This window comes from Hippocampus zosterae, chromosome 5, assembly GCF_025434085.1.
Source record: "Hippocampus zosterae strain Florida chromosome 5, ASM2543408v3, whole genome shotgun sequence".
NCBI classification, from domain to species: domain Eukaryota; kingdom Metazoa; phylum Chordata; class Actinopteri; order Syngnathiformes; family Syngnathidae; genus Hippocampus; species Hippocampus zosterae.
In genome coordinates this window covers 17,576,621-17,591,115 of record NC_067455.1, presented here as the reverse complement: position 1 = coordinate 17,591,115, position 14,495 = coordinate 17,576,621, and the positions used below count along the sequence as shown (strand labels likewise).

General features: G+C 41.8%; 1 protein-coding gene across 1 annotated transcript; it reads right to left on the bottom strand.

The window, feature by feature from the left end:
* Positions 1-2,935: 2,935 nt before the first annotated feature.
* Positions 2,936-14,185, bottom strand: LOC127601376 (sodium- and chloride-dependent transporter XTRP3A-like). Its single transcript, XM_052066565.1, has 11 exons — positions 13,915-14,185; positions 10,934-11,074; positions 10,338-10,429; positions 10,015-10,242; positions 9,612-9,722; positions 9,240-9,481; positions 8,874-9,036; positions 7,753-7,954; positions 6,678-6,837; positions 6,416-6,581; positions 2,936-4,659 (listed from the first exon to the last, which is right to left on the bottom strand). The coding sequence occupies exons 1-11, from the start codon at positions 14,036-14,038 to the stop codon at positions 4,498-4,500; spliced, it is 1,791 nt and encodes a 596-aa protein (XP_051922525.1). The 5' UTR covers positions 14,039-14,185; the 3' UTR covers positions 2,936-4,497.
* Between the last annotated feature and the right edge of the window lie 310 nt (positions 14,186-14,495).

Genomic DNA, 14,495 nt, shown 5'->3' with positions numbered 1-14,495 from the left:
TGAACATGTTCTTTTTATTCAAAATGAAGATGCAGAAAACGTCAATGAAGGAATGCATTTGTAGTTGTAACTAATGCACGACTTGAAAATGATTAAGATAATGGACAGATGGGTGGATTGTAGTTTCTGATTAATACCAGAAAAAAATGTTTCCCACGTATCACATTGTGCGCTTGTTTACTTAAAAAAATCCAGACATTGACAATATGTGGGTGAAAAACTGTTTTTTAGATTTACAATGAAACTTTGTCCTTGTTTTGCATTGAACTGTTTAAAAGTAAAAAGGCAAATGTGAGTGTTCAATCACTTACACTCAATGTGAGTGTTCAATCACTTACGGGTCATGGAAATTAATTGAGAATTGGCAACTAGATAATCCATCCATCCGATTCCCTCTATCCTCGCGGGGGGTGCTGGAGCCTTTCCCAGCTGTCTTTGGGCAGAAGGCAGGGAGACACCCTGAATCGGTTGCCGGCCAATCGCAGTGCACACAGAGACAAGCAACCATCTGCGCTCACTCTCACACCTAGGGACCATTTTGAGTGTTCAATCAACCTGTCATGCATGTATTTTGTAATGTGGGAGGAAACCGGAGTGTCCTTAAATTTTCAGGCAATACAACTCCATTTGCAAATGTTTGGCCAATAAAATGTGATGGCTTCTTTTTTTATTATTAATCAATTCTTGAAGATTTTTGGTTTCTGACAAACTCCTGCTCCATACTTCCACCCAATCGAGCAATAATACAGTGAAAATGAATGGAAAATGTGAATGTTTGATGGTTCATAAAATGGATGAATGGTTTGCAAATCATTTTGTGATTCATGTGCGGCCCTCAATTTCAGGTTCAGGGCCACTACTGTGCTCCTATTAAAAAAGTTAGTCATAGCCATCTCTGTTTACATCTGCAGTATCTGGAGAGGATCACTATAATCTGTTTTGATTGTTGAAACCGCAGGACAATCAAGGACACTAAAGAAATAAGGAAACAATATAAAAGACTAAAGAGCATTGTCAACTTTATCACATGTTTGACATATCACAATATCTTGATGATATGATTATGAGATATAAAGGTAAGCATTTGATTCGGTGATGTTTAGCAGATGTAAATGATTTACTACAACGTTGAAGTCACGGAATGAATTAAAAACTGTTGTGCCATTCCTCTTTGTGGGGGATGAATTTAAGGCGTTGAAGAAACGGCCATCTTAAAATGCCACTTGAGATTAGCCTCAAAGTATGGGAATTATAGACCTGCTGGGTACGCAGGCTCAGTTCAAACCTTTAACTTTCATGGGAATGGAATTTCCCTCCTTTCAATGGAAAACTAGTTATGATTTAAAGGTCGACGCTGAACCAACACAGTTTAACGAAACAAAAAACCCCAAAATGGGTTACTGCAGGACATACTGTTAACTGAAGGCATGTTGACTGAGGATGACTATACAAATACTATACTGTAGACACACAGAAAAATATCCAGACACATTTCATCAATTAGATAATGTGGAGCTGAATTATGTTAGCATTAAGTAATTTAAATAATACCTAAAGACCTGCATAAGATCAATATTGATTTCATTTTCTTGCAGGTAGGAACAACAACCATACAGCAAGCGGCATATACAACAAGGGTCATCAACACGGTGCTCGCATGCACCATGTCGCCTACAAGGACTACAGGACTACACTGCACCTGTTCTGAGACTAGCACAACTTACAAGTGCGTCAATCATACATTTTTCCTGCGGCATTTTTTTTTTTCACTCTTGTATTTATATGGTCCAGTGGTTAGCGCGCCGGCCTCATAGTTCTCCCCGGGCTTGGGTGAGTTTTTTTCCGGCTACTCCGGTTTCCTCCCGCATTACAAAAACATGCATGGCAGGCTGATTGAACACTCGAAATTGTCCCTAGGTGTGAGTGTGAGCGCGGATGGTTGTTCGTCTCTGTGTGCCCTGCGATGTCAGTCTTTGTTGGGTCATTGATTTCCAGGAATTTGTTTGATTACTTTGACAAGTAGTGTTTTTCCAGTGTACTCCTGTGTGTATTTTTGTTCAATATATTTTGGTCAGGGCGGCCCGGTTGTCCAGTGGTTAGCGCGTCAACCTCACAGTGCAGAGGTACCGTTCAATCCCAGCTCCGGCCTCCCTGTGTGGTGTTTACATGTTCTCCGCGGGCCTGCGTGGGTTTTCTCCGGGTGCTCCGGTTTCCTCCCACATTCCAAAAACATGCATGGCAGGCTGATTGAACACTCCAAATTGTCCCTACGTGTGAGTGTGAGTGCGGATGGTTGTTCGTCTGTGTGTGCCCTGCGATTGGCTAGCAACCGTCTCAGGGTGTCCTCCGCCTACTGACCAAAGACGGCTGGGATAGGCTCCAGCACCCCCCGCGGCCCTTGTGAGGATAAAGCAGATCGGAAAATGGATGGATAGATGGACATTTTGGTCAGTCCACACTGCTCCTCCCTGCTTTTTGGGGTCCCCCAACTACTGTCTTCATGATGAGCAGACCTCGACGAAGCAGCTATGACCTGTACACGCATACACATACACAACTGGACAACCACACGCGTATACCCATCCTTGTTATCACCGTCTTCATCGCTCCGATTCTTTTTTTTCCCCCCGTGACGTGGTTCGATCTGCAGAGCGCACGTGTGCCCGTGCAGCTGGTCAGGACGGCCGCGTCGCGGTCACCACCCCCCGCCCCCCTTCCCATAATAAAGGATATCTTAATTCTGGATGCAACTGTATTTCGCTTCATACCCATCAATTTGGGTTGTGGGTTGTGGGATGGGGTGTGGGATTGACGCATACTTAGAAATTGTCTTTCTATTGTCTGAATCTTACTCACATTATCCACTTTGTTAAACATTTAACCACAAAGATTACAGTTTCATTCAAGATGCAAACATTTTTAATAAAAACAGTCAACATTCGATACATGTTTTTTTTTTTTTTTTTTTTTACAAAATGTATAATTTACCACTAAATGCATTTCATGAAATGTTTTTTTTTCATGGAAGATACAAATGTATACATATGTGGTTCCTCACATCAATTTGGGTCAGAATATGGAATATTATGATTCATGTGGATTCATATTTGGTGAGGAATGGAGCTGTCAATTTGCTCTACGCCCTCCTTGGACACAGGTTCTTTTATCTTTCTATAAGGTGGAAGAAGACCCAACACCACGTCGTCTTTTCTTCAGTTTATCACAAGGCAACGCGAATCAATTCGGGCTCCTGTGAGTCTCAGATTTCATCAGGAAGCCCCGAACAACCACAATCACACGTAAATAAAGGCATAGTATGTTAATTATGTTAATTCGGGGTGGGCAGTCCTTCCCCTTATGTAAAAATCAGAAACAATGAAAGTCAAGCAAAGTTCGATCTTGGCATTTTGACAAAGTACAGACCACATCTGCTGTGCATAAATTGTGAGATTGGACTTAACAACCCTGAGGGGCTCAGCATAGGTGGGAGACCAGAAGAAGACACTTGGGGGCTGTTAATCACTCAAGGGGAAGTAGGATTAAACTTCACACTACATTCTCTGTTTTAAGTACTTCAACAGACGTTCAGGACAGAGACTAGTATCAATAGTTCTCATAACAAGGTAAAATTCCTCAACAATGTTCTCCTACTACTTCTAGAGGAATAATTCCGTAACAATATTATATAGTTCAGACAATTTCAACAAATCTATCTACAGTAAATACATAGTTTTTCAGAGGATATGAGGCAATAATGTCAGTACCTAATCATACTTTGTACAATGCAACTGCTCCAATGCATTTCAAATAAGATATTTATTAGCATACTACAGCATATGTTGGGCCCGTTAAAACATAAAATCAAGAACCACATATAACATGAATAACAATGTTAGAAATCCATTCATGTAGCAACTTTCACAAACAACAGTTAACACCAACTTCACAGACAATTTAGCTTTCGCTCAGCTCTAAAACTAAGTCATTTGCCAAAGTGCCACCAAATATTGACAATTGTGCGTTCCAATTAAATTTGGCTACAGCAACTTGATTCCACTTGAGCAGGAAATAAGCTTGTTGGCCAGGCTGCTCCAGCAAGTCCAAAAGTCCAATAGACGCTCCAGCTGCTACTTGAATGCTTACTAGAATTCCAGATTCTTCCTTTCCTCTGTTCGCGTCACCTCATCATCATTGCTTTCACATTTCTCTCCCTTAGCGATTGCTGCTTACAGAGCTGTAAATAACACTGCAGCAACAGCATATTTGTTTCTAGTAGGAGTAATACCAACAAGTCTCCTTCCACAGAAGGGACGTTTTCCTTGTCCACGTAGGAGTAAGGAGTTTGGCTCTAGATCTGCCGTGACCTGTGTAAAGTGCCTTGAAAAAAACATTGTGAAATTGTGCCATATAAACAAAATGGAATACAATAAAGAGGGATAAATGGGACACCGGGAAGCTTGTCCCACGAAAAGCACGCTTTATCATCTGATTGGAGGCTCACGACGCAGATATGGCGCTTTCTTTAATAGAAGTAGAACGTTTCCTGTTTGTGCAGTACACATAGAGAGCTGTGAGGGGAACACAGCTGACTGCGGAGACCAGTAGGAGGGCAATGAAGAATTGACCAAATATAGGATAGTCCGTCACCACCGTCTTTCCCTGAAACAACAGATACAGTACATACAGTTGGTGGTCAGCCTTCACAGAGCAATTAAAGCAAATCGTCCAACAATCAGACTGAACTTTCCACTTCAGTGATTCATTTGCATCTGGATCTGTTAAACAAGAAACACCTACATTTTTGTGGGTGGGACTCAGTGGTCATCTGAAGGTATTCCCCTTCCACATACTACTACTGCCAACGCTTGAGGGACGGTTACCCGAAAGGGAGTGGTTCACTTCTATCGGTCTGAAGGAAGCCTACTGTCACATCCCTATTGCACCTCTGCACAGGCAGTCACACCGCTTTGCCTACAAAGGCCGTCACTGGTCGTTCGGGGTGATTCCATTCATGGGAGACTGTGATACCTTCTGGTTTCACTCACTTCCCTCCAGTTACTGAAACGTTTTAGGCTCTTTACTTCTTTTCAAATGTTCCACTTCTGGCTGTACGCCAGTGATTTCTCTATTCTTCAGGATATTTGCAATGTCTCTGATTCATTTTCCATGTTCTCTCTGAGGTTCACGATTACTTTATTTTCAACCATAAACGGCTCTCTGTTGTTTACAATTCATTCATTCATTCATTTTCCGAACCGCTTGATCCTCACTAGGGTCGCGGGGGGTGCTGGAGCCTATCCCAGCTGTCTGCGGGCAGTAGGCGGGGGACACCCTGAATCGGTTGCCAGCCAATCGCAGGGCACACAGAGACGAACAACCAACCACGCTCACACTCATACCTAGGGACAATTTAGAGTGTTCAATCAGCCTGCCTCGCATGTTTTTGGAATGTGGGAGGAAACCGGAGCACTCGGAGAAAACCCACGCAGACCCGGGGAGAACATGCAAACTCCACACAGGGAGGCCGGAGCTGGAATCGAACCCGGCACCTACGCACTGTGAAGCCGATGTGCTAACTACCGGACTACCGGGCTGCCGTTGTTTACAATTCTAACTTTAAATGTCATCTGCACCGGCAACCCCAATCTCGAACGAAACCTAAACATTAGCCCCGTTTGCTCAGTTGAAAAATAGTGGAGTTCAAAAAAAAATATCGAAGTTGTATGCCCAATTTAGATTCAATTACCGGTACTTGGAAAAGCTTAAACGTTGATCTATTATCTTATTGATACGTTGATATGAAACTCGAGTTTTTCAATCTTTTGGAGAGGAATGCAACCATTTGCTTGGTAAATTCTCCATGCCAGAGGAGATGAAAAGTTGATCAATTCTGCAACCACTAAGGCAACAACGACTCGGCCACGTTATATTGTCCGTCTCTATTGTCAGTTTCTCCCCACTTGGTAAGCAGGGTGCAGCTTTGACTGCTTGCGTCACAAAGGTGTGCTCTCTTTCTCTGCCTCTTCTCCCTGCTCGGCACCTAGCTAGCAAGGACTCACCCCCACTCACCCATTTTTAATATGCGTATATTTATTAATTCATATTCTAATCCACTTCTATCCGGGCATACTGGAGCCTATCCCAGCCGTCTTTGGGCACTAGGCGGGTGACAATCTGAACCAGTTGCCAGCCAATCGCAGGCTTATATTTATATTTTATATTTTATTGATATACTTTTTGTCTTCTACTTTCTCTCTTTCACAATTTTGCTGTTGTCAATTGGGAATTTCCCCACTGTGAGAAAAACAAAAAAAAAATCTGATCTAAATGTGCTAGGAGGGACTTGAACTGATGTTTTGTTAACATCCTAAAAAAAATTATTTATTCATTTAGTAAAATTAAAAAAAAAGTTTACCAGCTCCTTGTCCCATGCTTGGTAAGTGATTGCTCCTCCTCTGATGTAATTGACAATATAGAAGATGAAGAGGGCTATTAGGAGAAGAGGACTGACTATCATCCACATGATCTTCAAGTACCAGTTTGGACGGTGGCCAAGCATGTCTTCTATGTCTTTTTCAAACCTACAATGATCATAACATCATTTCACCAAGACGTACAGTACATTGATATTGTTACATTGTAGCATAATGTATATTGAACAATGCTAGCATACCAACCTTTTAATTCCGTAAAGGTAACTGACAGTTATAACCTCAATGAGGACGACAAATAGCAGTGAGAAAGATGCTCCGTAGTCATTGAACATGGTAAACCAGTAATTTCCAGATGGGGTGGTGAAGGCCAGGCCAAACAGCAGAAAGATTAGACACAATATCCCTGCAGGGAAAACACAGAGCACGCAGGTAATGCACAGTCCAAGGGAAAGAACACTGAGAGTGCAGTGGGTCAATAAAATTTGGGGCATCTCTGCTGATTTTTTTCATTTGAGGACAGCATACAGAAAAACGTAAGGTTTAAAGGGCCACTTTAAAATTCTTCTCCTTTTTGAAAGGCACTAAAGTCAGTCAAGAAAGTTGTTGTTTGTATTGTCTCGTTCAGGGGTGTCAAACTAATTTTTGTCGGGGGCCACTTTGGAGTTACATCTTCCCTCGAAGAGCTGTTAAGACCATGAAACCGAATAAATGTTTAATCATCATGTCGTATTATTACTTGTACACACACACAAAAATGGCTCACTTGTGTTGAAATCAGCCGAGCATTTGTTCAATTATTGCTCAAATGAGTATAAACAGAGTAACAACACTATTGCAAAATGTCACCGTTATTTATTATGTCTGACAATTCGAGATTTCTGAACAGATTTAAGCAAGGATCATGGAAGTTGACACGGATGATTTGCTTTCGCGGGCCACACATTTCGCGATTTTTGGGGTGACCAACAGTCCTCCCTCTCACAGAATAGATCCAGCCCTGCACAGAATCCCGTGTCCACATTCAGACCCACCCCACCCCCACCCCAAAAAGCACAGACTGTCGTAAGTGACCATTTTTCAGTTACTTGAGGATCATCAATGTGATGTCTTCATAAATCAGCCATAGAGCACAACATAGAAGAAACAATTTTTCGTTGTCATGTGCAGCTTTTTATGTTGCGCAGCGTAAACTGTCAAATTTATGTTCACATACTGTGGCAGGAGTTGAGTGAATAATCCTGCATGTCCTGACCAGAGTAATCTAAAAGTCATGAAGGTTTAAAAAATGAGTACAAAGCAATATCCACCCAAGTCTTACCATTTAAAACTTCATTGCTAACTTTGGACAGTATCTTAAAGTCTTGTAGTGGGGTGCTGATAGCAGTCATGTTGCCCAGCATACTGCCCAATCCAATAAGCAGAAGCATGACGAAGTACAGCACTGACCATAACTGAGGTAGAGGCATGTTTTGAATGGCTTCACTGTACACAATGAAAGCCAGACCAACCCCTTCGACTGCCTGAAACAGATGAGAGAGGGAAAAAATGCAAATCAGTGTTCGGTGATATAGGAAGAGTTTGATTTGGCCCCTTGGAAGATTGTGGATGAAAATGGATTTTGCTCGAGAAACACGTGATAAAGGGTAGCTACTGTCAGACATCTATGATTCAAACTACTCTTTGTTGTGACTGGTGGTATTCATGAATGTAAGTATTTTCATTCATAGACAAGACCATTATTACAGATATTTTAGAGTGAAAAATAATATATATAGCGGCCCGGTAGTCCAGTGGTTAGCACGTCGGCTTCACAGTGCAGAGGTACCGGGTTCGATTCCAGCTCCGGCCTCCCTGTGTGGAGTTTGCATGTTCTCCCCGGGCCTGCGTGGGTTTTCTCCGGGTGCTCCGGTTTCCTCCCACATTCCAAAAACATGGCAAGGTAGAATAATTAATCACTCTAAATTGTCCCTAGGTGTGAGTGTGAGTGCGAATGGTTGTTCGTTTCTGTGTGCCCTGCGATTGGCTGGCAACCGATTCAGGGTGTCCCCCGCCTACTGCCCGAAGACAGCTGGGATAGGCTCCAGCACCCCCCGCGACCCTAGTGAGGATCAAGCGGCTTGGAAGATGAATGAAAGATGAATGAATAATATATATAGTCAAACCTCGGTTTGACTCCATAATCCACTCCAGAAGGCTGTTCAAAAACCGATTTGTTCGAAAACCGAAACCACACTCTTAAAAATCTTTATAGAACACGTCTGCTCACAATCGTGTAAGGAAGGCGAGAGGAGTCAAATGGCGCATTCAAGTGCACTCAGTTTGGTCGAGAACCGAGACGTTCGAAAACCGAGGTTTGACTGTATATCAGGTACTAACCATGCATTTATTAAAAACAAAGAAACATTTATTGCAAGAGGAATAGAACGATGAAAAACAAACCGTGTCTAGTTCATCGTTTAGGTCACAGTCTTCCAGTTTATTGCCAAGTTCGGCAAACTGCTCCGGGTAAGTTGCATTGAGATTTTTAATCCAGTCAAGCACATTGCTCATGCTGATTGTATCTTCTGCGAGGTTAAAGGAATTTAGCAGCAATATGCGCGTCCTGGAAGGGAAGACAGTGGTACTGTGACAATCTAAACACAAACATTTGACAAATACCAAGCAGTAACACAGTTCCCTAAGACTAATGCCATCAGTTATGAATATTTAATTTACTTAAATAATAACCAAGGGCAAACGTGCACTCACGACATTCAGACCTCCAGAAAAAACAAACATGAGGGAAAAACCACACTGTACACTCACCTCTCCAGGCAGTTCTCATAGTTAACTGTGGCTTTAAACCCATAGATGGAAAAGGTGACGATGGAAGCAAAAATGGAGGTTCCGCTGTTAATGATGGCGACAGTGAAGGCCTGGTGCTCAAAGTTATTGTTGTACTGATTGTAGCTGGAAAACGCGATGAGCGACCCAAATCCCAAACCCAGAGAAAAGAAAATCTGAGTGGCAGCATTTATCCATGCAGTCGGATTGGCCAGTTCTTCCATCTAAAATCATGTAAACATACGGGTCAATATGTGCAGAACACATTCGGTTGTATATTCTGCTTGGCCGAAATAGAAACTGACGTCAACAGTATGTGAGGCCAATGTACTGATGTTTTTTTGACATCCTTACCTTGGGGGTGAACAGATACGTGATACCATGGATGGCACCAGGAAGAGTCAAACCCCGGATGAGGTAGATAACGAGCACCACATAAGGAAACGTGGCTGTGAAGTAAACCACCTGCACAACAGGGCCAAACAACAACATTTTCATCCTGTCAGTCCATTGACGAAGTAATTCTGTGCTCGTTTTGTGTTGTTTTGGGGATTCACGTATTCCAAAAGAAGGACCACGAGGTGTATGGCCAGAATAGGAATGTGAAAAAGCAAGATGATACGCTGGAGAAAAATGAAGAGCAGTCCGATTTATTCATTTGTGCTCTCATTTTGTATCAAAGGCAGTGCAAATTTTGTTTGCTTATAGTATTTATCTCAATATTTTCGCTTGAGGCGGGTGCGCAAACTTCTCCTACCTTCCCAGATGACTTAATTCCATGGATAATGAAGAGGTAGGTGATCACCCAGGCCAGCAGGAGACACAAAGCCTGTCCTGTATGGATGCCTCCATTCTCTTCAATCGAAGTGGAAATGTTTAGTGTTTCTCTAAAAAAGAAGTACTGGGTCGAAGAAGCCTTTTGGCACTCTTCCAGGGGTCCTGTCAGGTTGGAATTGACAGGGCAGTCTGACCAGGGCAGGACTGACTGTGAATGTAAACCAATGAAAGGTTAGTGTGAAGGTCTTTGTGAGCTCAGACTTCCATAGAGTGTTATATCTAGTAAAGGATGCAATAGCTCACTTGAAATGAATTAAAGAGGTACCAGAAGCTCCATGCATTGATGATGTTGTAATAGAGGCAAATATACACGGAGGCTACCATACTAGCAAGGCCTGAAATGAGAGATTTAAGATGAAAATTATTTCCTTTGTTTGGATGTTTAGATTTTTTTTTTTTTTTTTTACAGATGTCATGTCTTTTTCTCCATTTTTTTCCTCAGAAAACTGGAATTTCCGGGTCCAGTGTATGGGTCTGCTTTTGCCTAACAGAGTGCAGCAGAACACTCGGATACAGTACAGAAGCACACAAACGAGGCTAAACGTGACAAGTGTCCTCAAAGATGAAGTTATCGATGAATCAGACAGTACATGCGTGTGCACGTTTTGCACACAGATTGGTGTGTCAGCACATTAGTGAATGAGGGCCAATGTTCTCCACAGTCCAAACCACAAAGTCATTTGTGTTTCGTGCTAATGTCAAATGACTGACCTTTCAGATGCATACAGCTATCTACATTGTTCACTACACATCCAAATTAAGGGAGTAGTTTTTATTTTCAATAGTACAACAGTTCTTCTACAGTAAACCGTAGCAATAATATGTTTTCAAGTACGTACCCACTCCTCCCAAATACGGGTTTATGGCCGACCAGGCCCCAATACTTCCCAAGCGCATCTTTTGACCAACGGCAAGCTCCATGTAGAATAAGGGCACACCCTCAAGAAACAGCATCAGCAGATATGGAATCAAGAATCCCCCTGTTGGAGCAAAGTACAACTAAATACACTCTTTACTTGGTTCTATGTACTGTAAGTATATTTAGTATCACTTTAGTAGCTTCTCCAGGTTCTTTATCCTTTTTAAAGGGGAAGTCAAGGAAACTTGTTTGGCACAATAATCTGTTCTATATGGCCCCACTAGACTAAATATGGTACTCTGATTAATATTGTGTTTATGGGTATGAATTTAGCAGTAAGATTCACCCATTTGTATCCATCTCAGGGGGCAGCAATTTTGCAACTTAATGATGATTTAAAATGACATCACAGTTGTTCAGGGCTCAGGTAATGTCCAATCACGGCCCTGTACGATGGATAATTACGGGTGAATTTTGCTGCTTTATTTATCTTCTACACTGCAACCTTAATCAGCATAGTTATTCGAATAAATTGTGAAAACATTTTTTGAATCGCCTTCCCCTTTAAGGTAATATGCAAATTCTCAAAGTTCTCAAGCTCAGATCTTTACAAATGAACTACGACCGCCTCTCTAATGTGAAATGTGTGGTACTGTATATTAAATTTGTACCTATGTTAATAAGAATAATAATACATTTTATTTATAAGCGCCTTTCAAGACACCCAAGGTAGCCCTTTAATAAATAAACCTTTCAGCCTTTTTTGTGAATTTTGACAAAACAAATCATTTGGTGTAGTAACAGGTACTAATGAAGTCATGTGACTTGAATGAGCAATATGGTAGCTGGATTGAAAATCAGTGACATGTGTAGGCTATTGAATACACGGATTCTTTTGACATGACACTGCTACAGCAAATGTTATTGGTTTGAAAACTAATAAAGATAAAGATATGTAGATAACGTGCACTATTTGTGATGATAGGACTGAATGTTTTGAATGGATGACTTGCAAGTCATTACCAACAAATACTTTTAACACAATGTCCCAAATCAATTGGAATTGGGTTTGTGTACACCTCTCTTTCTCTCTCCATGTTTCTCTCTTTCTCTCTCGCTCACTCGGTCAAGTGGTTAATGCGTTGACCTCACAGTGCAGAGGTGCAGCGTTGTTCGATTCCAGCTCCGGTCTTCCTGTGCGGAGTTTGCATGTTCTTCCAGGGCCTGCGTGGGGTTTCTCCGGGCACTCCGGTTTCCTCCCACATTCCAAAATACATGTATGGCAGGTTAATGGAACACTCAAAATTGTCCCTAGGTGTCCCTAGTGTGAGCGCGAATGGTTGTTTGTCTCTGAGCGCCCTGCGATTGGCTGACAGGGTAGGGTGTCCTCCGCCTACTGCCGAAGACAGCTGGGATTGACTCCAGCACCCTCCCCCCCCCCTCTCCCCCGCCGCGACCCTTGTGAGGATAAGCGGATCGGAAGATGAATGAATGTTCTGTAAAGCGCTTTGTTCAAGCTGAAGCTGTTGTGAAAGCGCTATATAAATACATATGTATTGTATTGTATTTTCCATCGATTTCACCTGACTTTTTGTAAGTTGTGCATATATATGAATTGTTTTCACAGGCGGTATTATTTTTGTCTTTGATTTCATGCGACTGCTGTTGTGTTTGTATATCACTTAAACAGTTATGTAAGTCAGTCTTATGGCCTCGCTCTATTGTGTGGTGCTTTACGCTCTTTTGTGTGGTGCTTTAACAGGAGGGAGGCTGCGCACTGTATCGGGCTCATTCATTTGCAATCCCACTCTGTGGTTCAGCCCTAGAGTTTATGACATGTTATTGAGGTTTACAGCTTTCCTCAACTTTCTATCAACTCGAACTCTGGTAAGATTTGTTTCGAAATTTTACAACCCACCAACCTGATATTACTGGAAATGCATCTTAGTCTGTATAATTCTATTCAATTCTATCAGATCCAAACTGATGGTCATCGCTCTTCCATGTTTGTTGCTTGCAATAATGATGTCAACAGGTGAGTAAACTTTTCGTGAATTAATTTGGGTTTTTTAGGGTCTAATGTTATGCCTTTTTTTCTGCTTTAGTAACCCAACAGCAGTTGAGTAAATGACCTAATTAAGTTACTTTAGCTTTATTCAAAATGGACACCACACACCTGACAGTCACCACACACCAGGTCGGTCAAACCATGTTCTCCAAATGAACATATAAAATAAATATATTCATAACAACACAAACCTAAGTGTATTGTAATGGAATATAATTAGAATGGATATACAGTAATACTTAACATTTTTAAAATGAAAAAGATTTTCCATTTTATAAAAAAAAGACTATATGGTCAGATTAGAAACAGTTGAATGATTTTCAGTGGTTTTCAAAATTTGGAGATTCCGCTTTCACTTTACTTTTTAACTGTGCCCCCCCCTCCCCTTCCCTAAAATGTTAAATGAGCTAAGCCAGGTCGTGTCTGGAAGGGCAAGATTGTCCCAATCTACGCGAAATCCAGTGGTCGAATATAATTCAGGTCGGCTGCCCAAGAATACCTAAAGAAGTTGCTGAATGTCTATTGTGAATTAGATGTTTTATTTTATTGGTTGTGCCCACTTTGTCTACCAGTTTGCAGCCCTCGGTGTCAAATAATATATGTTAAAACGTGTCGCTGGTCATTTTCACAAGCACATCTTTATTAAATTGTCGTTTCCAATTTTTGGACTTATGTTTATTTGCAAATTAATATTGCGTGTCTCCATTTGGCGTCACGGTTTTTTTAACTAATCAATCAGGCAGTGGGTATTGAGCGACAAATAGGTTATGGAGAGCTTGTAATTTGCATTCGAGCGTTTAAGGATAAGAAAAGGTGCCACAATTTTCTCAAATCAACACAAAAAGCCTCAATGACAAAAAGAACCACAAAAAAAAAACATTGTCAAATCTCACCTCCCCCGTGCATCTGGCACAGGTACGGGAATCGCCAAACGTTCCCCAGTCCAACGGCATAAGAAACACAGGCCAATAGGAACTGCACGGGACTGTCCCAGTTGGGTCGGGCATCTTCCCCCATGTCAGCGCCTCAAGTGAGCGTCAGACGACTCGGGTGGCTCGTCAACAGGTTGTGTGAAGCAGTTTACCGTCTTCAGCCTTTTCACGGCGCCTTGATTACGACGTGAACGGTTGCAGGGGGCGGGGGCTCGAAGGAGCCACTTTATGATCCCAATAATCGTTTTACTTGAATGTTGCATCAGTATTGGGTCACATCCAACATTTGTCAGATAAATACAAGCGCGCAACCGCGCACGCACGTTCATGTGTCATACTACACACACACACACACACACACACACACACACACACACACACACACACACACACACACACACACACACACGCGCGCGCACAATTTTTAATCTTGTGCGAAGGGATATTGGATGAAATACAGGTTCAAATTGATTAATTTGAAGCTTTAAAGGATTTTTCTGTTTTTTTAATCTTAAAATACTAATCGAAATCACACAATTTAC

Excerpts from the sequence above, each read along its gene's own strand:
- LOC127601376 (XM_052066565.1), bottom strand. The coding sequence starts at position 14,038 with ATGGGGGAAGATGCCCGACCCAACTGGGACAGTCCCGTGCAGTTCCTA. Across the intron at positions 10,430-10,933 it reads CCCGTATTTGGGAGGAGTGG|GCCTTGCTAGTATGGTAGCC; the intron begins GTACGTACTTGA and ends CTCTCATTTCAG. Across the intron at positions 7,955-8,873 it reads TAAACGATGAACTAGACACG|GCAGTCGAAGGGGTTGGTCT; the intron begins GTTTGTTTTTCA and ends CATCTGTTTCAG.